General features: G+C 46.6%; 1 protein-coding gene across 2 annotated transcripts; it reads left to right on the plus strand.

The window, feature by feature from the left end:
• Nucleotides 1-6,817: 6,817 nt before the first annotated feature.
• Nucleotides 6,818-16,361, plus strand: DNASE2B (deoxyribonuclease 2 beta). 2 transcript variants are annotated; one of them, XM_006120288.5, is made up of 6 exons: nucleotides 6,819-6,978; nucleotides 10,017-10,194; nucleotides 11,410-11,491; nucleotides 12,438-12,599; nucleotides 14,994-15,191; nucleotides 15,805-16,350. In XM_006120288.5, the coding sequence occupies exons 1-6, from the start codon at nucleotides 6,866-6,868 to the stop codon at nucleotides 16,164-16,166; spliced, it is 1,095 nt and encodes a 364-aa protein (XP_006120350.3). In that variant the 5' UTR covers nucleotides 6,819-6,865; the 3' UTR covers nucleotides 16,167-16,350. The 2 variants fall into 2 exon arrangements, with proteins under 2 accessions (XP_025038953.3, XP_006120350.3); XM_025183168.3 differs by lacking the exon at nucleotides 12,438-12,599 and having other exon boundaries at nucleotides 6,818-6,978; nucleotides 15,805-16,361.
• Nucleotides 16,362-25,842: the final 9,481 nt, after the last annotated feature.

The following is a 25,842-nucleotide window of genomic DNA, read 5'->3' on the forward strand; positions in this document are numbered from 1 at the left end:
GATGACAGGGGAGCAGAATGGGATTAAATTGGCACCTCCCTAGCATGGTGCCTAGGGGCTACTGACCCATCCGGCCCCCTCACTATGCTACTGCCTCCCCTCCTGCAGATCTATCATCTTATGCATGTGCAAGATCTGTGAGAGCCATCCAATGCATCTGCAGTCAGTGTCTGTGGCGCCTGCTTCTGGGTGGTGTCTCAATGCTGCCACATTCACCTCCACAGAGGAGGCTTCCCAAAGGAGGCCCTTGCTGCTGACCCCCAAAGCATCCACAGGTCCAGTTTCCTTTCAGTGGGCCCACTTCCCAGGGCTCATTGATCTTGGATCTGGCTTCTATCCCCTCTCCAACCTTTGCAACTGCCCAGAGGTGCTCACCTTCCGCCTTATCCATTCCCACCTCATTCACCCCACAGGGACAGTCTCTGCCTCACTTGTCCTAAGGACTATTCTACCAAGATGTAATACAAAGTTTCCATGTACAAGGACTCAATACAAAGCTAAAAACTTCAATGAGAGAATGATTAATACAGAGACATGTCTACATCTGCTGCAGGGAGACACCTCTGCCTGCCTCCACCCCTCTCCCCCAGAGTCTACAGCCCCATTGCAAAGCAAGGGAGGAGAAGGAAAGAGGCTGAGGCCCATCCAACAGGACTGAAGCAGTCACGAGCAAGCCATGCCTGGGAGCCATTCTCCTGTCCGTTGCTGGTGCTGTGTTGCTTCAGCATGCTGAAAAGCAGTCACCTCTAGGGTGAGCTGGACAGCTGTTTAACACCTGCAGTCCCAGGGCAGGCAGGGGTGTGGAAGAAAACATTGTCCTCACTCTGAGGGTATGTCTACACTACCCCCCTAGTTCAAACTAGGGGGGTAATGTATGCATACCGAACTTGCTAATGAAGCCTGGGATTTGAATTTCCCGGGCTTCATTAGCATAAAGCCGGCTCCGCCATTTTTAAAAGCCGGCTTGTTCGAACCCCGTGCCGCGCTGCTACACGCGGCACTGGCTAGATAGTTCGAACTATGTAGTTATTCCGAACTATCTGTACGCCTCGTGGAACGTGCGGACAAGGGGGATCCAGTAGATATAGTATACTTGGATTTTCAGAAAGCCTTTGACAAGGTCCCTCACCAAAGGCTCTTGTGTAAATTACATGGCCATGGGATAAGAGGGATGGTCCTTTCTTGGATTGAGAACTGGCTAAAAGACAGGAAACAAAGGGTAGGAATAAATGGTAAATTTTCAGATTGGAGAGGGGTAACTAGTGGTGTACCCCAAGGGTCAGTCCTGGGACCAATCCTTTTCAACTTATTCATAAATGATCTGGAGAAAGGGGTAAGCAGTGAGGGTACGTCTACACTACAGCGCTAGTTCGAACTAACTTAGTTCGAATTAGTTAATTCGAACTAAGCTAGTTCGAACTAACGCATCTAGAACTAAAAACTAGTTCGAACTAGCGTTTTGCTAGTTCGAACTAGCAAGTCCACATTGAGTGGACTCTGAACAGGGCTTAAGGATGGCCGGAAGCAGTGCCGGCAGGGCATAAAAGGAGGACTTAGAGCATGAAGATGCTGTCTCAGGCTAGCCGAGGGCTGCGCTTAAAGGGTCCCGACCCCCACCCCGGACACACAGTTCTAAGGGGTGCCCCGCTTGCAAAGAAGTTCTGGCTTGGAGTGCCCTGAGTGCCCACACTGGGCACATCACACCACCCGGCCATCAGCCCGGCTGCACTTGCCGCAGGCTGCCATCTGGGGAGAGGGAGTAATTGGGGGGCTGCAGGAGAGCTTCCACCCCCAGAAGCCCGCAGAGCCAGCCCAGTCCTCCCCATCGGGGGCTCGTACCCCATTCCTCCCTCACCTCCTTCCACTTACCCTTCCTTAGCCCCCCTTCTTATTGATGTACAAAATAAAGATAACGTTTCTTCCAACATTGACTCTGTCTTTATTGAAAAAAAACTGGGGGAGACTGGGAAAAGGAGGTGGGAGAGGGGAAGAGAAAGGTTGGGAGAGGGGAGGGCAACTAACATGATCAGGGGTTGGGAACAGGTCCCAGATGAAGAAAGGCTACAGAGACCGGGACTGTTCAGCTTAGAAAAGAGGAGACGGAGGGGGGACAGGATAGAGGTCTCTAAAAGCAGGGGTTAGGTGGAGAGGGTGCATTCAGAAAAGTTCTTCCTGAGTTCCCATAAAGAAGGACTAGAGGACACCAAAGGAAAGGAATGGGTAGCAGGCTTGAAACTAGTAAGAGAAAGTTGTTGTTCTTGACAAAGCAAATAGTTAACCTGTGGAACTCCTTGCTGCAGGAGGCTGTGAAGGCTAGAACTAGAACAGAGTTTAAAGGGAAGTGAGATAAAGTGATGGAGGTTGGATCCATGGAGTCCTATTAGCCAGAGGGTAGGAGTGGTGTCCCTGCCCAAAGTTTGTGGAAGGCTGGAGAGGGATGGCACGAGACAAATGGCTTGGTCATTGTCTTCGGTCCATCCCCTCCAGGGTCCCTAGGGTTGGCCGCTGTTGGCAGACAGGCTACTGGGCTAGATGGACCTTTGGTCTGACCCAGGACGGCCATTGTAAGCTCAGGGCTCAGTGTCGGGGGTCTCAGTGGACCCCCTTGATTTTCATGCACACCTGGTCCTGGGTGGCCAGGCTGGCAGCTCTCCTGCCCTAGCCAGCCACTTTCCTGTGCCTAGTGCGGAGATCGTGGACGAGGTCCACGATGTCCGCACTAGCCCAGGAAGGTGCCCGCCTCTTGCGGTCCAGGGCAAGCTCCCGGGAGCCGCCAGCCTGGTCCCGGCAAGAGGGGGTGGGCTGGGGGGCATCGGGTGGGTGGCTCTGTGCCGTGCCAGGTGCAGGGTCTGCTAGCTGGGTGCTGGCAGGCTTGCACCTGGCACGGGCACCGTAGCCAGCCCGTGCCCCTTTAAGGGGTCCGGGGCCGGGAGGGGGGCATAGAGTTTCCCTGGTGTTGGCCAGAGTGGCCACCAGGGAAACCTGGGGAGGGCTAGCCTCCCACTAGTTCGAACTAAAGGGCTACACAGCCCTTAGTTCGAACTAGCTAGTTCAAACTAGGCGTTAGTCCTCGTAAAATGAGGTTTACCTAGTTCGAACTAAGCGCTCCGCTAGTTTGATTCAAATTCGAACTAGCGGAGCGCTAGTGTAGCACCTATTAAAGTTAGTTCGAACTAACTTTGTAGTGTAGACATACCCTGAGGTAGTAAAGTTTGCAGATGATACCAAACTGTTTAGGATAGTCAAGACAGAAGCAGACTGTGAGGGACTCCAAGAAGATCTCACCAAACTGAGTGATTGGGCAACAAAATGGCAAATGAAATTTAATGTGGATAAGTGTAAAGTAATGCACATCGGGAAAAATAACCCCAACTATACGTACAGTATGATGGGGGCTAATTTGGCTACGACAAATCAGGAAAGAGATCTTGGAGTTATCGTGGACAGTTCTCTGAAAACTTCCACACAGTGTGCAGCGGCGGTCAAAAAGGCGAATAGGATGCTAGGAATTATTAGGAAAGGGATAGAAAATAAGACCCAGAATATCTTACTGCCCCTGTATAAAACTATGGTACGCCCACATCTTGAATACTGTGTACAGATGTGGTCTCCTCACCTCAAAAAAGATATTTTGGCCTTGGAAAGGGTTCAGAAAAGGGCAACTAAAATGATTAGGGGTTTGGAACGGGTCCCATATGAGGAGAGGCTAAAGAGACTGGGACTTTTCAGTTTAGAAAAGAGGAGACTGAGGGGGGATATGATAGAGGTCTATAAAATCATGAGTGGTGTGGAGAGGGCTGATAAAGAAAAGTTATTTATTAGTTCCCATAATAGAAGAACTAGAGGACACCAAATGAAATTAATGGGTAGCAGGTTTAAAACTAATAAAAGGAAGTTCTTCTTCACACAGCGTGTTGTCAACCTGTGGAACTCCTTGCTAGAGGAGGCGGTGAAGGCTAGGACTATAATAGAGTTTAAAGAGAAGCTGGATAAATTCATGGAGGTTAGGTCCATAAAAGGCTATTAGCCAGGGGATAAAATGGTGTCCTTGGCCTCTGTTTGTCAGTGGCTGGAGAGGGATGGCAGGAGACAAATCGCTTGATCATTGTCTTCGGTCAACCCTCTCTGGGGTACCTGGTGCTGGCCACTGTCGGTAGACAGGATACTGGGCTAGATGGACCTTTGTTCTGACCCAGTACAGCCGTTCTTATGTTCTTATGTTCTTATGTAACATTTCCCCGATTTCTCCCCATATGACAGCACTTTTCATGAGCAATGACAGTCCAAGAATTTAACTACTAAAATGCATCTCAGCAGAAGATCATTACACTGACTACTTTTCTGGTTTTGGCTCCCACTTGTCGGCCACGTATTGATCCCCACAGAAACCCAAACTGCACCGTAAGGTGCAAACAAACTGGCTGTGGGCAGCATGCGGCCCACGGGCCATGTGTTGAACAGCCCTGGGTGCTTGGTCCTGCTGTGACGACAGGGGACTGGACTTGATGACCTCTTGAGGTCCCTTCCAGCTCTAGTGTTCTGTGATTCTATACTGCCCGCATGGGGTTAGATGGGGGATGGTGCCCCCTATAAGGGACGGATCTCCAGAGCCCATCCATATGTCTGTGAGCCAGCCTGTGCCCCCTGCCCTGGGACTGAACCAGAGCCAGGGCTCCCTAGAGAGGCCCTGTAGCCTCCTGAGCACCAGAGAAATTTTGGTGCTAGGGCCCTCCCTCATGTGGAACCCTTGCACTGGGGGGTCAGGTCAGGCCCTGTTTTCTCCCACGCTGTGGGGTGCCAGGGGTGGTGCCTCTAGGCCGGTGTTGCGGCGCGAGGGGAGTGAATTGGCTCGTTCCAAAGCATTCCCCCCACAGGCCTCAGCAAGCCTGGGGGCAGGGCTGAGTGGATGGGAGAAGTGGGGGCAGGGTGTGGATGTCAGGAATCAGTCTCTGCCCTTCGCTGCTGTTAGCTGGGCTACACCATGGGCCGGCGGGCAGCTCCCAGGATTGTCTCCTTTGAGCAGGGGCGGCTTGATTGCAGCACAAGATAGACAGGGCATAATTGCTGAAGCCCCCCCACCCTACGGTTGTCCCCCACATTAATCAGATTGCAGCAAGCTGGGTTATGCTGGTCTGTGCTGCAGTCGCATCTTTGCTACCCATGTAGACTGCCCCTGAACCACTGGAAACTGAGCTTCTAGTCCAGCCTGGTGTGTGACCTCAGGCATGTCACAGACCCTATTGTGCCTCAGTTTCCCCAGTTGTAAAATGGGAACAATGTCGGCCTCCTCGCTAAAGCCCTCTGAGTGTTACCAATGGGCGGAGCAAGGGCTGGCAAGGACAGGTCTTGCCTTGGTCATGTGGGCTTGGCACCATTCCAGTGGGCGGATGGTGCCATCAGTTGCTCGATAGCGCTTTGTGTCCAAATGAAATCAAGTGAGGTGGTCCAGTGACAGATGGGTGAGTGGCTGAAAGTCAGTGGGCAGGGAACCAGGCGGCAGGTCACTGGCAAATTCAGCATACAGGGAAGGGGCTCCCCACACCTCCGCTCCCAGCTCTTGTGGGTGGAGTTCACTAATGACAAAGCTCTTTTCCCCACCAGCCAAGCCATCACTTTACTCTGGGTTTTTAACATGTGCTGTCCCTTGCCTGGGACCCAGCTGTCCCTTGCTGACCCAGCTCTCCTAGCCCAGAACCACAGAAGTGCCCAAAACGTGGGGTTGAGGGGCACAAGCACCCAGACCCGTCATCCCCCACCCTGCTGTTCTTGCCCCAAGGCCCCCCCCCCACACACTTTCCCACCCCCACCTCCCAAAATACTCCTGAGCTACCTCTTCCTCCCAAGATCCACCCCTACTTGTGTTCTCCCCCTGCCATTGCCTGCCCTTACATGCCTCTGGCCCCCCACCCTCTGCTCCATGCCCCTTGGCCCTGGCCTGCCTGACCAGGTGTAGCCAGCCAGAAACCCCCCTCCTCCCTCTGACATCCTTGGGAGAGAGAATCCTTGAGAGCAAAACTCTGTCTTCAAAGGCTCCAGGGCCTCCAGAGGTGCTGGAATAACAATGGCCCTGGATTCTAGACAGGAACCAGATAACAACGGCAATTGGGTCAGCAGGTGATGGGGTCTTGGGCTACCTTTGGCTGGTACCAGTATTGATACTCCTACACACACTGTCCCAGAAGAGGAATCTGCCGCCCATCAGAAAAAGGATGTCTGGCCCTAATGGGTTTCATGGTACCTGTAAGTGACTTTTTTTTTAGTGTAATTTCTGTCTTGTCCTTTTTATAGTGGCTGTGTTATCTGTAACACAGCAGTAACATTTAACAGCTAAGCTTGCCTTGTAACAATAAAATAGTAACTGTTTAAGCTTTAACCTGACTCCTCCTGTCCTAGCAGTTGAAGACTCGGGTGTTTAACAGGGCTCACAGACCAGGGTAACTGTTCCCCCCCTTCCCCTTCCCTAAACGGGGATTTTGTCCACAAAAAGGGTCTGATAGTGTCCCCCCTGGACTTAACCTCGGCTACCACCCCAACCCCCCAATTTTTCCCCTTTAGCCCCTCTTCTGACGCTACCTACAGTAGTTTGATCCCCCCAGCCGGTACATTTCTGCCCCCTGCTTACACCATGACACACACCCTGCTGCAATTTGCCCCCCTTAATCATTTTAAACCCCTCCAAAGAGGAGGAAGCAAATCCTACGTAGCAGTGAGGGCAGAGAGAGGGCAGCGGCAACAGCGAAGGCTACTGAGTTTGCTCAGTTCGGGTGCTCATGCTCAGTGCACCCAAAGTAGCAAATTTGGAGAAGTTAGTGTTTCTGTCTTTTATAATCTAGTGTTTGCTCATTCTGTAGAGCAGAGTCCAGAAATGTCGGCAGGATCTTTATGGAGTTGTGCTTTTTTGCTGTTACTTAGTTCCATCGGGTCTCTGTCGCCAGCTGAAATTTCCTGCAGAAATGAAGATGGTGACCCGGTTGATTGGTAGGTAAAGAATTTTTGCAGAGAAGTTTTGGAATGTAAAATCAGTAAGTAGAACAATCAAAGAACTGTAATGTGTTTCAATTCCTTCTACTTTGGATGTAGGGTTTGAACTATATGACTGGAGTGTGAAATGTAAATTACCGGAGTCTGATTGACTTTCATTGTAACTTACCATATCATTGCATCATGTCTACCTGCAAAATTATCATTGGTTGACAAAAAAACTAATTTCCAATGATCAAAGTGAGCATGCTAGCTGTGTTCTTACCCAGGAGTCAATTGCATTTACAGCAACATTGGCAACACCTGAGTTAGAGTGAGTTGTTTCAAGGGCTTTTCACTGCTAAGAAACTTTATTTGAAAGGAGGAAGTCTTTGTTATCACCACAATCTAAGGCCAGTCCTCAGAGCTATTAATCTTAATAAAACATTGGTGTGACTTGACCCCTTTCCTAGGCTATACCAACTGAGTGGCCAAGAATTGATTGGACAAGGAGACTGAATCCTCTCTGGATGGATCCAGACTGAGGCATATTGGCAAGCAAAATGTGAGAATCAGAGTGTTGGAAAGTGCTGTTCTGTGATTAAAGAGAAGATGTCATCTTCTGGGATAAGTCACTAGGGCTATCGGTCTCCAGATATGTCAGGGCCATCAGTCTCCAGATATGTCAGCACTAGAACTGGCAGCAATGACCACTGCTTACAGTGTTAAATGACTAAAATAGTTAATTAGCTAATGCACCTGGCTATGAAAAGTGTTACCTATTATTATTGTTGTTCATAAATCTATTCATGGGTTTTGGCAATGGAACAAGTACTGCTAGAAACAAGGGTCACCAAAGAGAAAACATCAGCCAATTTTTAAAAGAAAACAGTCATTTCTTACAGACAGTCCCAAAGATCGATCTGTATAATGTTAGTTACTTGGAAAATTAGGCCCTGATCCTTCAAATGCTTGAGGGTAAAGACAAGACCACTTTTCATTCCCTCCAGTGTGCAATTTGCACATGTCTTAGGGCTCAAAGAAGAGCATGTTACATCATAATATAATGACAAAACACATGAATTTACTCAGCCCAAATGATCAGGGAAATTTTTCTTCTGTGCTTGTTGTGAAAGGCTTATGAGATATATCCCTCAGGTCTGTACATTTTTGCTATTAAATTATATTGTTTACATTAGGTGATCATGGGAGTTAGCAATACAGTGATTCTATGATTTATATAAGACATTTTAAATGTTCAGAGACTCCAACCATGCAAAATGATCTGTGCAAGTGCACCCCTGCATGGATGTGAACCTATGTAGATCAGTTTACAAGATTCAGTCCTAAGATAAAAGAATCGGGTTTTTAAGGGCAAAATAAATTGGAAATTGCTTCCAAAGCATGGATAATTGAGCAAGAAGGACACTTGCTGCACTTTTTGGGTAATTCAGGTCTGTTGATAAAAATATTCAAGGGTTACTTGATTCCGGTTTTGTGTGGTATGAAGTAACAATGAGAAGAAGAAGTGAAACTGTTGGATAAAACTTCCTATTGCTCAAAAGACAGTTGTGTGCTATAAAACAGATTGCACTGAATGCTTATTATGTATTCAGTGAGCATCAGGCTGAACTGAATATTTAATAATTGGTTTCATTCTACAATATTCCATAGTTGCACACTATTGGCATTCTTGCACCTTCCTCTATAGCATTTCATACTAAACTACATGGATCACTTGTCTGATTTGTTATGGCAACTATTATGTTCCCAAGACACACATGGAATAAACTCTGTATCAAGGGGAAAAGCTATCAAATGTTCCCAAGTATTTACATTATATTTAGGAGCTTATCTTGTAGTTTTCACTCATGTAAAACTTGCCCTGTACTCAATAAGAGTTTAATCTGAGCAAAGGATTATAGAATCAATAATCTGTAATGAGGGCAGAATGTGCCTGTTCTTCATTCTAGGCCTTCTACAAAACCTGATAGTCCCCTGGAATCTTTTCATAGGAACAGGGCCTAAAATACCAAATTATGTAAGGTGCTCAGTGCCTGTTTCAAGGTGCTAGTGTCCCAAAGTCAGTGGTAGTTCTGTACACAAAGCACCTCACAAGAGGCCTGAGCATCTTACAGCCAAGGTTAGGCAGAATCTTAACAAATGTCCAAAGGACATGGTAATTTGACATCTCCAGCTGGAAAATTGCATACTGAAAAGAGCAGAGATATTAATTCTATTGACTCAAAATTCAGGCTCAGGCAATCAGTGGGGTAGCTATACTACAATGGGGAAAGAAAAGGAGTTCCCTCCACTTTCTCATTCCTTCCTTTTATTTTCTCATGCATCACTAGGTCTAAGAAAGGTTTGGCAGAGTGAATTAGAGTCCTAGAAATATCTGTGAATCCCCCATTGCCTTCTGCACATTTTCAGGGGTGTAACTGATTGAAACTTACTGAACAACTCTGTTGATGAACCACAAGGAGGAATAGAATCTAGCTCATTCTCTAATCCTGTTAGATCTGAAGAGCTAACAGATGTAAAAAGCAATAAAAATGATTTTCTATCACCAGATATGACACAGAGAGCATAATTATTGAATACAACTGTCATTTTTCAGCATCGAATTGCACTGGCAACTCAATAGCAATGGATGTGCTTCAGGCTAGGTAGCGGCTACTAAAAGCCAAAGTCAGACCCCCTGTAAGTTGATTTAACACCCTTAACTTCAATGGAATGATGCCCACTTACACTACAACTCCATGTTGCTTAAGAGTTTTGTTTCCTCTGGAGCAAAATTGCACAGGCCTGCCATCCACAGTGTCAGTCACAGAACACTGACTCCCCTGAGGTTATGTCTCTATTTTATATATTTTTATATTTTGGAACATACTTTAAAATATTTTCAGTTGATTTATTTTCATGGATCTAATTCTCTGGAGGTGAGGGGGCACTTTTGACTCAAAGCTCTCATGTGGCACACAACAGAAGAGGCTACTGGCTTATCCATCCAAGCAAGATAATTTAGAATGTCTAATAATCCTTCATTGTTGCAGGTTTCTTCTTTATAAGTTACCTAAATATATAAGAAAAGAAAGTCCTGGGACTGGGCTAGAGTACATGTACATGGATTCTTTGATGCAAGCTTGGCAATTGAGTAAATTCCTGATCAATATGACACAGAGTGCCCTGGGACAAACATTAAACCAACTTTATGAAGCTTATAAATCCAAGGCAAGTCATATTTCATTAAACTATAATATGAAGAAAATGTGTTAAATGATCAAAGCACTTCTAAAATGTAACTGAAATGTAACCAGTGACTGAGCCAAAATAAGTGGTTATAAGCATTGTCTGACTTAATGGATGGGGTTCAACTAAAACATTTTATTTTAATAAAAGGAGGAATACGCTGGCTGATATTCACCAATAAAGGTCTGCAAGCATTCATGGGGGAGGGCAGATTGCTTGCAGGTTTGATTGTAAGGCCCCATGTTTTTGACTGAGTTCTGAGTTGTAAAACAGTTCACATAATTTAAATATTGCTAAGGAGTTCTTAGATTGTAAGTTTTTGGTGGCAGGAAAAGTCTTTTTGACTTGTATTTGTAGAGCATCTTGTGCAATGGGTTCCTTGACCATTATGGCTCCTTGGTGGTACTACAATAAATATAATGAAGAATTATGATAGATAGTATATTTTCAATAGAAAAGATATTCAAAAATCAGATTATTTCACTGTCCCTATGGGCCCTGTCCTGCCATCTTTACACATGCTGAGCAGTTTTTAATATTCACATACTCCCATTGAAATCAATATGACAACTCAAAATGTTATGTATTGTTTGATGGATCTGATATTCCACTGCTCTGCACATTGCAAAGTGTCTGAAAATGGTATCAAACTGAAGCATTTTACACCCACAATGCACAGGTACAAATGACTAGACACGGTACGAGGAAATAGCTGTTCAGCGGAGTAATGCGCCGGCGAGATCATACTAATGAAGTGCAGGATATTTAAATCCTGCTTCATTAGCAATTTTGGTCGCCTACATTTGCATCCCTAGTTCGAACTAGGGTGCAAGTGTAGACGTATCCCAACAAACTGCACAAGAAAAAGCTGCACTAAAGGTTGTTACCCAATAGAGCCCTTTCAAATTGTGTTATTGCACATATTTACCTACCCATCTCTCTAGGAAGGCCTCTTCCACTGTTCAAGAGAATATGCATTCTTGGTTACATTTCATATTACATGAAAAAATCAAAATCTCAAAGCTGTATTCAGTTCTAATTTCCTCTAGTGCTAATCCAGTTGAAATCTATGAGCTTGCAGCAGTGCTAGAGAAACATTTGTCCTGAAGTCTTCCAACTCTCAAGTTCTGTTATAGATATAAATACTCTTTCCTTTCACTGAATTTAATATTTCACAAATTATATATGTCTTTGCAGAATGACAGCACTGCCTATGTGATATACAACGATGATGTCCCTCACTCAAAGCATTACAGCAGGAAACAAGGACATGCTAAAGGTACAGGGAGAGGCCTGTAGAACTGTTCTGTGTAGATGAGAATGTCTGTCTTTATGTATAGCTATATATTGAAAATGAAACCCCCATTTGTGCCAAAGCGAAAGTATGTGGCAGGATCTGTTGTACAGATAATATTAACACATGCCAATCCACCTGGTTTGGGTTTCCCTTCATGGCACCTGTGCTATAGAGCAGTTCCATGTCTATTGAGCCCCATACCCTTCTCACTGGCACTGAAATTGATGTTCCTCACCTTTTGCAAGTAGAAAGCCACACTCTGCCCTGTGCTGCCATTTACACTGGCTAGAAGGGCAACAGCTCTTCAACTATCCTATGTGATTGAATGAGAAATACAAACCTCTAAATTACCTGGGAGTAAGGAACAGAGCCCATGATTCAAGAAAGGTCTTAAGCATGTGGTTAAGTCCCACTGAAGTCACTGGGATTTAAGTACAGGCTTTAATATAAACACATGCTTATGTAGTTTCTGAATTGGGAACCTGATGAATTTCTAATTGTTCCAAGGAGAAGGGGTCCAGGCTTGGCCAGACTTCCTGTAGAATGAGCAGTCTTAGACCATCTTCAGATTACAGATATGATGAGGTCCCTGGAGACCTTATCGTGTCTCGGTCTCCATGGCAACATGCCTGCTATGGGAGCTCCCCTCCCTCCTTCCCCACACACCCACCCACCGCTGCTGCCTCCTATAAGCCCCAATTGGGGAGAGATTTGTTCAGCATGGAGGATGCCATGTTGACAGGATGAATTTTCTATTGCATGATGAATCTCTATATCTATCTATTTATTTCTCTAGATACTTAGCAAAAAGAAAATTCAAATAGGACATTAACATCCACCTTGAATTGTATTGTGCTCTGGTATTAGTATTCTTATGTATTTCCTAGATGGGTTTCTAAATTTATCTGCAATATCTGTACTTTGACAGGATTTCTTCTCTTGGACAAATCACAAGGTTTCTGGGGGATTCACAGCATCCCTCTGTTCCCTCCATTCCCTGAGGAGGGTTATCGATATCCACCAACTGGAAAGCAAAATGCACAGATGGCCATCTGTGTAACATTCAGATTTAACCAGTTTGCAGAAATAGGTATGACAAGCTCCTCCTTAGGAAGAGATTAATCAGTTCAAGTGTAAAGGGCTTCGAAAATGTAAAGCTCTGTAAAAGAAGTTAATTGTCATTATGAATAATAATAATTTAATTTTTCTCCATAATTTAAAATACCCTGATGACATTATGTGGGCATTGTTGCAGCTGTGGTAATAACATTGACACATCAGAAGTATGTTTACAATGTTGTTGTAGTCGTGTTGGTCCCACGGTATTACAGAGACAAGGTGGGTGAGATAATTTCTTTTATTGGATCAACTTCTGTTGATGAAAGAGAAGTTTTTGACCTACAGCTCTTCTTAAGATTGAATATGGCATGTAGTAAAGCAGCAGTGGGAAGACAGGAATTTATGAGAGTATCTTTTGTGACAAATTATCAATGCTAAAAATAAATGAAACTAAGTCTTTTGAGTACCTGATTCAGAAATAGTGGCATGTACCCAAGGTCAATCCATTCCTGAGAAAAACATTGATGGTGCCCTTAAACCCAGGGTGCATCTACACAGCACAATTATTTCGAAATAACTGATGTTATTTCAAAATAACAATGTGAGCATCTACACAGCAATTCTGTTATTTCAAAATAATTTTGAAATAACAGACGGTTTATTTTGAAATCTGTAAACCTCATTCTACGAGAATAACACTTCTTCCAAAATAGCTATTTTGGAATAGCAGTAGTGCGGACGCTCCACTGCTACTATTTTGAAATAGCTCCTCCCAGGGCCATTCAAAAGCAATTACTCCCCAGTGTCTCCTGAGGCTCTAATCTGAGGTAGCAGATGCACATTAGGGAAGCCTGTGTTGGACTAATTTTGAGGCTTCCTTGTAGTGTAATTGTGCAATTTTTCAATAAGCTATTTCAGAAAAAAATTCAAAATAGCTTATTTTGAAATACGCGTGCTGTATAGATGTACCACCAGAGTCACTGGAGCAGGGATTGGAACATCAGCCTCCCAGGTGATTGCCCTCACCATTGGGCTATAGTGCTATTCTCACTTTTTCTCTGGCCCAGTGAATATGTAAGTATTCCATACGAAGTGGAACAACTTCAGCACAAAGGTCTAAGGAACATCTAAACTCCATAGCCCACTGGTTAGGGATTTCTCCTGGGGTACGTCTACACTAGCTCGTTAGTTCGAGCTAGGTAGGGTAATTAGGGCAAGAGGAGTTGCAAATGAAGCCCGGGATTTAAATATCACGGGCTTCATTTGCATCTTCCCAGGCACGGCCATTTTTAAATCCCCCTTAGTCCGAACTCCGTGCCCGCGGCTACACGCGGCGCGGAGTAGGTAGTTTGAATTAAAGATCATAATTCGAAGTACTGTTTCTCCTCATTCCACGAGGAGTAATGGTAGTTTGAATTAGGATCTTTAATTTAAACTACCTACTCCGTGGCGCTAGTAGCCGTGGGCACGGAGTTCGGACTAAGGGGGATTTAAAAATGGCGGCGCCCAGGAACATGCAAATGAAGCCTGGATATTTAAATCCCGGGCTTCATTTGCAACTCCGCTTGCCCTAATTTCCCTACCTAGCTCGAACTAATGAGCTAGTGTAGACGTACCCCTAGATAGTAAGACACCTGGCTTAAAGTCCCTGCTCCACAACAGGCAGGAGAGGGATTTGAAACTGGATCTCTCATATTCTGGGTGAATGCTCTGGCTGTTTGGTAGAAGGGTAGCATCTGCTCCTGCTACTTTTTATGCAGAGCTTGGTATGATAGTTAGACAAATGCCAACCTGAAACTCTTGCTGGGGCTTATACATGAGCTAGATGAGGGGTTTTCAACGTTGTGTCACAGATTCTCCCCCCGCCCCAGGTAAGTGGCTAGTGGTTCGTGAGATGCTTTGTTTATCTAAACATCCATACGCATGGAGCTTGGCAGCTTCCACGGGCTATGGTTCACCTTTTCAGCCAAAGGGGGCCGCAGGAAGCGGTGGCCCGGCCTATGCCACTTCCCACAGCTCTCCTTGGCTGGAAATGGTGAACCATAACCAATGGGGGCTGCCTGTGGATGCTTAGATAAACACGTGACTTGCTTTCACTGGGACTGCCTATATTTATAAAGTGTTCAGGTGTCTGCATGACAGAGGCCTTCACTCATTCTGTCAGTGTTGCACAGGAGGAAATAGAATCTAGCTCACGCTCTCAGATCTGTTGAATTGGCAGGGCTAGCAGGAATAAAAAGTAGTAGAATTATTTATTTTGTCCCTAAAGTCAGTAAATTTGACCTTGAACATATTAAAAAGACAGGATGTGAGGCACCAAATTTACAAAGTCACTTACCAGGGCACAACCATATTTTAGGAATGTAGTTCCTTTTTTTTAATATGTCCTAATCTTGTACTTGTTAATGTCTTTGGTTTTGTTCAGATAAACAATTGTTATGCTACAATCCCAATATCTACAACTGCTCCATCCCTGACATCTTTCATTCTGACCTCCCGAATCTGCAAAAGCTTTGTGTAGGGTCTGTGCTGCCTCTAATTCCCTGGCGTCACCTCTCCAAACTGCAGTCAGCCCAGGGAGAAAACTTCCTCCATTTTGCTAAATCACGCTTCTTTGTTGATGGTAAGAAAAGCTGTCCTTATTGAATACAAAGCATCTTCTTGGAGGGAAACAGAGAAGTTCAACCACAGACAGGAACATAACCGTGGTAGGGAACCCTTGCATCATTATATTGACACTGTTGGAAATCACTAACAAATACACAAAATAGGAGATATACTAGTGGCAAGATAGTCAGAGCAAAGAGAAAACCTGGCTGGTACTTTAATTATTGTAAGATGTTCAGTAGAGGGATCTTCTAAAAACTATTCTACTTTTACTACTCAAAAGGAAGAAATGGGCTTGTGTAGTTCTTTTTTGCTACCTCAACATGTATCGAGAGGGTATGAAAAATTTCTTTTTAAGTGTTTGGTTGGTTGCTTGATTCCCCCCTGCCCCCCTTATTCTTTGCATTAGAGATTCAGGATGTGTCTTCTCTGGAAGACTCTAAATTGGCTGGAGGACTAGTAACATCACTAAAGCCAAGAAACTGGGAGCTGAGCAAATGAGAAAGGAAGGGAATGTTAGAGGGTTTCAAACTGTGCTTTCTTAACTGTTATTGAGCTCTTATAACTTATTTAATGGCTTAAGAAAGGTCTTTGTTGAAGATCATTTCTCCACATCTGAAATTCCACAGATATCTACGTAGCCTGGATGGCCCAATTGTTGCAGACAGATTTGTTAGCAGAATCCTGGCAGCATGATGGACAGAAGCTTCCCTCCAACTGTTCTCTCCAACACCATGTCTACAACATAAACCTCATTAAGACACCATGGAATTCCACTTTCCGTTCCTATTATGATCACTCTAAATGGTGTGTTTCCTGGAGATATGAAGATCAGTGGACATGCATTGGAGACCTAAACCGTGCTCCTCAACAGGCTTGGAGAGGTGGGGGATTCATTTGTACCCAGAATCAATACATTTACAAAGCTTTCAGACACATGATCTTCCATTACCATAACTGTAAAATAACGCCTGAAGATGGATATGAATGAACCACAGTTCTCAATACTTATTATATAGACCCACCTATTACATAGAGCATGGAGATTCCCATTCAGGTGCAATTCTGCTCTGAAAAATGGCCTTATGGAGTTCCATATTTATTGTCTCTTGAATCATTTCTGCAATAAAAGTGCTCAACTTTTTATAAATAAAAAGTTTGTTTTTGTTTTTTCTAGCTTCCAGCTCAGTAAACTCAATCAGAACTCTAAGGCAATGTCTAAACAGCAGCATTATTTCGCAATAATTGATGTTATTCTGAAATCATATAGTGCTTGTCTACACAGCAAGCAGTTATTTTGAAATAATGTTGAAATAATGTCAAGCTGGAGGACTTCTTACTCCGACTCCTGTAACCCTCATTTTACAAGGAGTAAAGGAAGTTGGAAGAAGAGTGCTCTACCTTGGACTTCCTGCTGTGTAGACAATGCCAAAAGATGAAATAAGCTATTTCAACTCAAGCTACGCAATTGACATAGCTCAATCTGCATAGCTTATTTCAGCTTTAGCCCTGCTGCGTAGACATGCCCTAAAAGTCCAGCTCTGGTCTTTTCTCCTCTGACCTTTTCAACAGTAATAAATATTCTGTCTGCTAGAATCAGAGCTCAGTCACATGTATGCCACCCAGTTGCCTTTGGTGTGTGGATAGATGCAACTTTTTGGTGCTTAGTAAGCAATGTTGTTTAAGAGGCATAAGAAGAAACAAAATCCATCTCACTCTCTCTAAGCTGTTTTGGTTCTGCTGGATTAATGGGCATAATAAAAGCTATACATTTATCACTTTTGGCCTGCTCAGGTGAAGCTAATGAGAAGTCATTAAAGTCAATAGGAATCTTTTAATTGACTGCAATGGGATCTGGATCAGGAGGAGACTGATGTGAAGAGATATCTCCTCGGGTGACCAATTGTCTTGCATCATTAGGTTATTTAAATGCATGCCCATTCCTAAGAGAAGTGATGACAGGGACATTTGCAAGAAGGGGTTCCCTTCTCATACACTAGCTGGAGTCTTCCACCAGTCCAAGGAATTTTTGATCCGGGTAGGTAGCGACAGGGATTTTGTCCAGAGCCTGTGGTTTTCAACCTGTGGCCCATGGGCAGCTTGGAGCTCAATCAGCACACAAATGAAGCCCATGTGACATCCTCTGGGCCATAAAGATAGTATTCAATGCAGTCCACAATGGTAAATAGGTTGAGAAACATTGGTTCACACTGTCTCTGTTTGGTCTGAAAACCAAGCTGAACCATAGTTGGAGGCCTTGCATATGGGGTCTGATGTGGTATCACAGCCATGCTCACTGCTGTATGCCCCAGCAGCTGGAGGCAGAGTCTGGCTGGTACTTGAGGATTGCATTGAGCTGTGTATATGAGTGAAAATGGGAATAGGAACCTGTGTTGATGTAGGAAGGTTTTAGCTTGTAGAGCATCCAGTTCAGGCCATATAAACTCCAAGGCATTGCAGTGGCATGAGGTTCGACTTCTGGATGTAGATCTGCAAGCCCATTTCTATAAACAAGTGCATTGTGGTGCTGATGGCTTGATAAGCCTCCTGGAATGACCAGGGTCTGAGGAGACAATCATCCAGATAAAGATAGATCATTATCTCTTGCGAGTGAAGAGGAGTGGCTACCTCTGAGAGAGCTTTGGAAGATACATTGGGACTGAGGACAGTCCAAAGGGAGGAACCCTTTATTGATGATATGTCATGTCCTAGAGTAGATTTAGGAAATCTCCTATGACCCAGTAGTATTGAAATATGACAAGTGTCTTGAAGGTTGAGGACTAAAAACCAGTCTTTCTGTTCCAGTGACAGAATGATCGTTGATAAGATAGCCATCTTGAATTTCAGAGCCTTTGCAAATCTTTTGAGAGCTTTGAGGTCCAGAAGAGTCGCCGACTTCCCTTCCTTCTGGATATTGTGAAGTAATAAGAATAGAATCCTTTGCCTTGTAGATGTTGAGGTTCTGGTTCTATCGCTCCTAACTACATGAGTTGATCTATTTCTTGTGAAAAGGAACCCTGAAGATGAACAAGGAAGGGTGTTGTGAAGGGGGTAGGGAGGTGAAGTGGATCGAGTATCCAGACCAGACAATCTCTAGGGCCCAGCTGTCAGATGTTATGCATTCCCAGGCACTGCAGAATGCTGCCAGACAGTGGTGTGATGGGTCCAGGGACACCCCTCCCATGCTCCCAGAGGCTGGGCAAGCCCAACAGCAGTGAGCTGCAGCGGAGGCATGGCTGGGATGGGGCCCTGGGCTCACGGCTGACTCATGGGAAGGGAGGGGGCAAAGTAAGGGGTGGGGCGTGACGGAGCATCAGGACGCTCCTGACACAGAACGTCAGACCGTCTCCAGAGGAGGCGGGCACTTTCAAAAGGGACGCCTGGTGCAACAAGAGGAGGCGGTGTCCAAAGAGCCGGTGTGGGGAATAAGCAGCAGGGACCAAAGGCTGCTGAACGCGAGGGCCGGCGAGAGTAGCACAAGGCAGGACAAGGCCTCCACAAAGCCGGAGGAGCAAAGAGACATTCTGCTCCTGGTAGGAACCCGGACAGGGGAAGCGGCAGAGAGGAATGAGTTGGAGGGTAGGAAGCAGCCCAGGGCACGGTGGTATTGGCACCCATGGGCTGGTGCATTTCAGGGAGCAGCCCCACCAGCCGTGGGCTTAGATTGGACCCCTGTACTTAAGAGCCCTGGGCTGGGACCCGGAGAAGAGGGCAGGCCCAGGTCCCCTTACTCCCCTACATGCTCAATACTCCAGAGGGAGAGTAATCAAGGGGGCTGTGCCCCAAAGGGTGAACAGACCAGGGAGCTAGCCACGCCAGGAGGTCAAGCAGCAATGCTGTGCACATTTGCTGTATGGGGCCGGAAAGGTAGACTGATGGAGGGGTGACATGGGAGCCCCGTAGCATGGACTTTGACTGAGAGCAACGCCCCCCCACTCCCCCGCACCCATCACAAGTGGTTAAATGGATTCATGATCAAAGACAGTGGAGGGGAGTAGTGTTGTGATGCCTCAACCTGCCCATCAGAAGTGATCCTTATATAGGGTGAAAAGATAACAAGTGTGAAAAATCAGGACAGGGGATAGAGGAGCAATAGGTTTCTATAAAAGAAAAAGCCTCAAGTATCAGGACTGTTCCTATAAAACTGGGGCATTGAGTCATCCTATGCTTATAGGCAGGGGCTGGTTTGAAGATTGTGGACTGGACAGCTTATGTTTCATGAATTTTCCCTTTTTCTTGGAGAATCATAAGGGTGCTGTGATTGGCATTGATATGAGTAAGGCCTGTATTGGGATTAGGGGCTAAAAGACCTCAGTGTATAGATTCCCGGGAATCTGAGGATGGCCCTGGGATTTCTCAAGGTGTGGAGGGAGACTCTTCTCAGTGAAGAGCTTCACACTCTTGAAGGAGAGGTCTTCCTCTGAGGTCTGCACCTCCTTCAGGAATCCCAATTGGTGGAGCTAGGATGCCCATTTCCTCCTCACAGTCATAGAGATAGATCCAGATGCCATGTTGGCAGCATAAAGGGCCAATAGCAGCAATGTTTTTGTCACCAGTTGTCTCTCCTGGATGATGTCCTTCAAGGATTCCACGTGACTTTCTGGCAGCTTATAAATGAATTCATGCAGTTTATTTTAATTCATGAGATCATATTTCACTGTGGGCACCAGGTGATTGGCAATACAAAATTGTAAGGTGACCAAGGAATACCCATTCCTGTCAAAGAGATTGAGGTGCTTCCAATCTTGTCTTAAAGCATTGCCCTAGAATAATGTTGTCAGCTACAAAAGTTTACAGCATCCACCATGATGGTAATGGGTGGCATATGGAAGAAACGGAACTCTGGGGCAATCAATGCCAGAGTTTGGCACGCCCTTTTAAGCCACATCTAAGATGGCTTCATGGATTGGAGATGCCATGTGGGGCAACATGAAGATGGCGGTACTATCTGGTGGTACATCACCAACCCTTTCGATAGTGGGCTGCCTATGGCATTTGGGAAGGTGTGGCGGGGTCAGACTCAGTCCAGCCCCACTGACCCCCGCCTTCAGTCCCTCTCCCTCTATGTCCCTGCCGCTGCACTGTGGCTGCTTTACTGTCCCGACCGGCCCGTTGGCTCGGCCACTCCCCGATTTGGTCCCCGGGCCGTCAGTGGCCGGCCTGTCCACTGGGGACCGCATCGCTTCTAGGCCCTCCCGGGGGCGTTCCCCGGCCACCGGCCCACTCCTCTCTGGCATCTACCGTCCCGAGCACTCGCCGCTTCTCGGGCTCTCCACCTGTGGGGGGTGAGAGCACAGCCAGTCCCTGCTCTCCTTCCGCCCGCTCCTCTCCGTCCGCTCCCTTTCGGGCGTGCAGCCCAGCATCCCGCCCCTGCTCTGGCGGCGGGCCGGCTGCCCCTCCCTGGGCCCTAGACTCCGCCCCCTGTGGCCCATCCCCTGCTGTGCCTGCACCACCGGCGCCCTGCTCGCCGCTTGCAGAGGCGGTGGCAGCAGCGGCAGCGCTCGGAGGGTCGGGAGCCGTTGGACAGTGGGGGTAAGTACAGGGAGCATTTTCTCCGCCACACACCTCCCCCCTTTTGTTCCCGCTGGCCTCCCCTTCTTCTGCCTGCCCCGCGCACCGCGACAGGAAATCTGCGTTGGCGTGGGCTCGCCCCGCCTTATGTACTATTTCGAATTTATATTGCTGTAAAAACAGGTACCACCTCATTATGCGGAGGTTTGCCTCCCGCATGTTATGCATCTACCTCAAGGGTGCATGATCCGTGACCAGCGAAAACGGGTTCCCCAACAGGTAGTATCTCAGGACCTCCACCACTCATCTGACTGCTAGCGCCTCCTTCTCTATGGTGGAGTAGGCTTGTTCGCGGGGTACCAGCTTGTGGCTTATATACAAAATTGGGCGCTCTCCGTCTCCCTGCCCCTGGGCCAATACTGCCCCTAGGCCTATGTTGGAGGCGTCTGTCTACACTGTAAGGGTGTGTCTAGACTACATGCCTCCGTTGACGGAGGCATGTAGATTAGACAGATCGGCAGAGGGAAATGAAGCTGCGATTAAAATAATCGCGGCTTCATTTAAATTTAAATGGCTGCCCCGCTCTGCCGATCAGCTGTTTGTCGGCAGATCGGGGCAGTCTGGACGCGCCACGTCGACAAAGAAGCCTTTCTTGATCGGCACAGGTATGCCTCATGAAACCAGGTTTACCTGTGCCGATCAAGAAAGGCTTCTTTGTCGACGTGGCGCATCCAGACTGCCCCGATCTGCCGACAAACAGCTGATCGGCAGAGCGGGGCAGCCATTTAAATTTAAATGAAGCCGCGATTATTTTAATAGCAGCTTCATTTCCCTCTGCCGATCTGTCTAATCTACATGCCTCCGTCGACGGAGGCATGTAGTTTAGACGTACCCTAAAGGTCCTTGAAAAATCTGGCTGTGCAAGGAGCGGGGCGTTGGTGAGATGCCGTTTTAGCTGCTGAAATACACCCTCGCACTGCTCTGTCCAGCGTACTTTCTGGGGGTACCCACTCTTCGTCAGCTCCATTAGGGGAGTCGCTACTGTGGCAAAATGGGGTATGAACAGTCTGTAATAGCCGGCAAGTCCCAGGAACTGCCGCACCTGTTTTTTTGTCGTCGGTGTTCAGTACTCACGTACTGCCTCGACCTTGTTCAACTGGCTTCAACTGGCCCTGCCCCACAACGTAGCCCAGGTAGGTGAGCTCGGTCTGCCCGAAGGCACATTTCCCAGGGTTCGCTGTCAACCGGGCCCCTTCCAGGATTTGTAGCACGGCTTGGATGTGTCGCAAGTGGTCCGCCCAGGAGGTGCTATAGATGACCACATCATCAATGTAGGCGGCAGTGTACCCTTGGTGATCACTCAAGAGGCGGTCCATCAGCCGCTGGAAGGTGGGTGCGGCTCCATTCAACCCGAAGAGCACGGTCACAAAATGGTATAGGCCAAAAGGGGTGGCAAAGGCTGTCTTCTCCTGTGAGGCTGGTGTGAGTGGGATTTGCTAATACTCCTTTGTAAGATCGAGCATGGACAAGTACCGTGCATTCCCCAGCTGCTCCAGGAGTTCCTCTGCTTGTGGCATAGGATATGCATCGAACTTGGAGATGGCATTAACCTTCCGAAAGTCTATGCAGAAGCGCAGGGTGCCGTTATGTTTGGGGACCAGGACGATCGGGCTGTGCCATCCACTCGGGGACTTCCGTATCACCCCCATCTGGAGCATGTTGTGGATTTCCTCGCGTATGGTTGCCCACAATTTCCTTGGGAGCGGCTGGAGGTGCTCCCGCACCTTCATCTCTGGCGTAGTCTGGATATGATGACTGGCCTTCGGGATCTGGCCGGGTTAAGTCGACATCACGGCTGCGAATTCTTGGAGGAGCACTCAGACCTCCTCCTTCTGGGGGGTCTGTCAGTGTACTCCTGAGCGTGACCTCTCCGCCTTAGGTTGTTAGGTCCCCTCCCCAGGGTCCCATCTCGGGTTCCGAGGGTTGGGTGGTCACCAACATGCTTTCTCGCTCATTCCATTTCTTTCAACAGGTTCACATGGTAGAGTTGGGTGCTCCTCCGCTTATCTGTCAACCGGATCTCGTAATCCATAGGGCCCAACCAGCGAAGGACCTCATAGGGGCCTTGCCACCTGACCATTAATTTTGATTCCGTCGTGGGTAGGAGCAGCAGCACCCTGTCTCCTGGGGCGAAAGTGCAGCTCCGGGCCCCCTGGTTGTAGCATCGGGCCTGTCTCCCCTGGGCCCACGACAGGTTATCCTTTACCAATTCCCGCACGGTTTTCAGCTTCTTCCACAGGTCAAGTATATAAGGGATTGTCCTTTTTACGCGGGAGTCTTGCTCTTCCCAGTCCTCCTTCAGGAGGTCAAGTATTCGCCACGGCTGTCTCCCATACAGCAATTCAAAGGGGGAGAAGCTGGTCGAGGCCTGGGGGACCTCCCTGATGGCAAACAAGAGGGCTGGCAGGAAGAGGTCCCAATCCCTGGGGTCCAACCCTACGAATTTCCTCAACATTGATTTTAGGGTGCGGTTGAAGTGCTCCACCAATCCATCTGTTTGGGGGTGGTAAACCAAGGTCCAGAGCTTTTTCACCCCTAACAACTTACAAAGCTCAGTCATTACGCACCCCGACACATTTGTCCCTTGGTCCATCAGAATCTCATGGGGTATCCCTACCCTCGCAAAGACCTTCACTGTTTCGGCTGCTAGGACTCATTGCCCTGGTGCTGAGTGGGCTAATACCACTGGTGGCACCCATGGTAACTCATGTAACGGGAGCATTTTCCTATGATGTTTGCTCTTAGTAGTGTTGGGAGAGGACAGATAAAGGGAGTGATTGTGGGGAGGGGCGGAGTTAAGAAAATTCAAAAGGCAGATAAACTTTAAAAACTGTTAAATTTCACACTAATGGCTGCCCACCTTTAAAGAGAAGCAGGAATTTATTTTCCCTTTTAAGACCATTTTAAAAGGCAATCCTAACTCTACAGTTGCTTCCAGGTGCCTCCAAAATAACAGAAATTATACTGCCGCTTTAACCATGAAAGCATTCAGCAACGAGCTGGAAGGCTCAAAGAGGCTCCTTGCTAAAATTCTACCACCAAATGCAAGGCCGTTTTGAGGACATTTCCCCTACTTGAGAGGGAGGTTGATTTTTTGCCAGATTATAATTGTACCAACTGTCAGGCATTTAAAAAAAGCAAAAAACCCTGGGAAGGACTGTATGGATCCCCATACTAATTCCCTCCCCCAATTCAACCCACACAAGTTGAACCCTCTGCTATACAGGCCGTCCCCAGGTTACGTACAAGATAGGGACTGTAGGTTTGTTCTTAAGTTGAATTTGTATGTAAGTCGGAACTGGTACATATTGTAGGGGAAACTCTATCCAAACATTTCTCCAGAGCTCAGTTTTATGCTCCTACACCTCACTTCCCTCAGTCCTTTATTCTCAAGCTGAGGTGTCTGCTGAGAAAAGCCGCTTCGCGTCTCCCTGGTCTGCTGGGGGGAAGCAGCTAGTGCGGGGTTGCCTCACCCCGTTTGTAAGTAGGGATCCGATGTAAGTCGGATCCATGTAACCCGGGGACTGCCTGTACTATCAGTTCACTTAGCACAGTTTCCATTCCACACTTATCACATTTTCAGAGCCAAAGCAGAAACATTTTCAGTTCACTGTATGTGACAGAAGCTTGTTTTCGAAGCAGTAACTCCTCTCAGCGAGGTTGTGGCTATAGTGAGAGAGGTTTATTCATGAACAGACAAATAATGATTACATTATTTGGCCCTTTTTATGTTCTCCAAGCATACACACCTCTGGCGCTCAACTTTTAGCCAAGTAGAAGGAAGAAAACTTAGTGGGAGAGTCCCTTGTTTAAATATTAGCAAAACATCTCCAGAGTCATTACCATGCTCCATAATTACAGCCAGAAACAACTCCACCTGCATATTAATATTGTGTGATCTGATTATATCTTTCTTTCAAAATGCTGAGGAAAATAGCTCACTTGGTTACTCAGTCCAATAGCATGAAGCTATTGGTGTGCTGGGTGAAAGGTACAGGATCTGCAGGCAAGCCTGGTCAGCAGTCTGCCATATTCTGTGGGATTCCTCACCACAAAGAATCAGGCTAAGCCCAAGCTTAACTGCATAATGTTCAGTGGCTGAGTTTAAAAACAGAATTTGGAGTTTCTTTCTTTCCTTAAATTTTGCTGTCAGATATGCCAACATTTCAGGCATCCAGACCACTTGATGCATTAACCTTTAAAGTCTGACCTTTTTGCATGTATTTTTCCCTAACAATGGAAACTCATCTCTTATAACTTAGGATGTCATTTAGTAACAACACAAGAATTTTCCCTTATATTGTATGCTATGGCAATGAAAAGGCTCAATAAAAGATGTGTGAACAAGCCATTAGCTTTGGACCTCAGTTTCCAACACTACAGATTATTGGGGTATTGAGAACCAGGATTTGCTTCAGGCTCCTCTTGTGCTAAGTTACTTTCTATTAAAGTCAGTATTTATATCTCTTCCATGAAGCTTTGCACATTTATGCACTTCTGCACAGGCCTGATTGTTCTCAGGATCTATGCTGAGGTTGCCTGATGTTTATGCCCTTGAAATGCCTAGATTGGTTTAAAGTACATTTAGAGATCTGAAGTTTCTTTCTCTGCTCAGAAATCTTTCATATGTTGTGCAGGTAAGAGCCATATCTTTCCCCTCTCACCTGTACACTTTCCAATCCATATTCCTCACCTTGAAAGTAAATGGGATCTGCAAGGAGAGAGAAAACTGTTGGCCATTTGTTTCAGAACTTGCATGGCTAGATGAAGGGCAGACAAAGAGCGCTGCACGCACAGAAGCGGTTCTGCTTCTGCTTGGCAGGGGTCACTGTTTGCAGGAGAGAGCAGTTGTTCCCAGCTGTCCAATGATCTTGCTTCTCCCTTCTCTCTGCAATTATCTGTGAAAAAAGGCATGAAACTGGAGAAATGAGTGAAAAGTGAAACAGAGTGGATCTGAGGTTAGGTCTAGACTACAGGGCTTTATCGAAAAAAGCTACGCAAATTATGCTCCGCATTTTACATAGCTTTTTCCGATTGCTTTTGCATGAGGCTTTTCTGCTATTTGGCCCCGTCTAGATGGGGCCAAATAGCAAAAA

Source organism: Pelodiscus sinensis, chromosome 9, assembly GCF_052426305.1.
Source record: "Pelodiscus sinensis isolate ZL-2025 chromosome 9, ASM5242630v1, whole genome shotgun sequence".
Lineage (NCBI taxonomy): Eukaryota > Metazoa > Chordata > Testudines > Trionychidae > Pelodiscus > Pelodiscus sinensis.

Bases quoted from the DNA above. Each gene is read 5' to 3' on its own strand.
- DNASE2B (XM_006120288.5), top strand. From the start codon at position 6,866: ATGTCGGCAGGATCTTTATGGAGTTGTGCTTTTTTGCTGTTACTTAGT. The intron at 12,600-14,993 runs GTATGACAAGCT...GGTTTTGTTCAG, and splicing joins TAACCAGTTTGCAGAAATAG to ATAAACAATTGTTATGCTAC. The intron at 15,192-15,804 runs GTAAGAAAAGCT...GAAATTCCACAG, and splicing joins ATCACGCTTCTTTGTTGATG to ATATCTACGTAGCCTGGATG.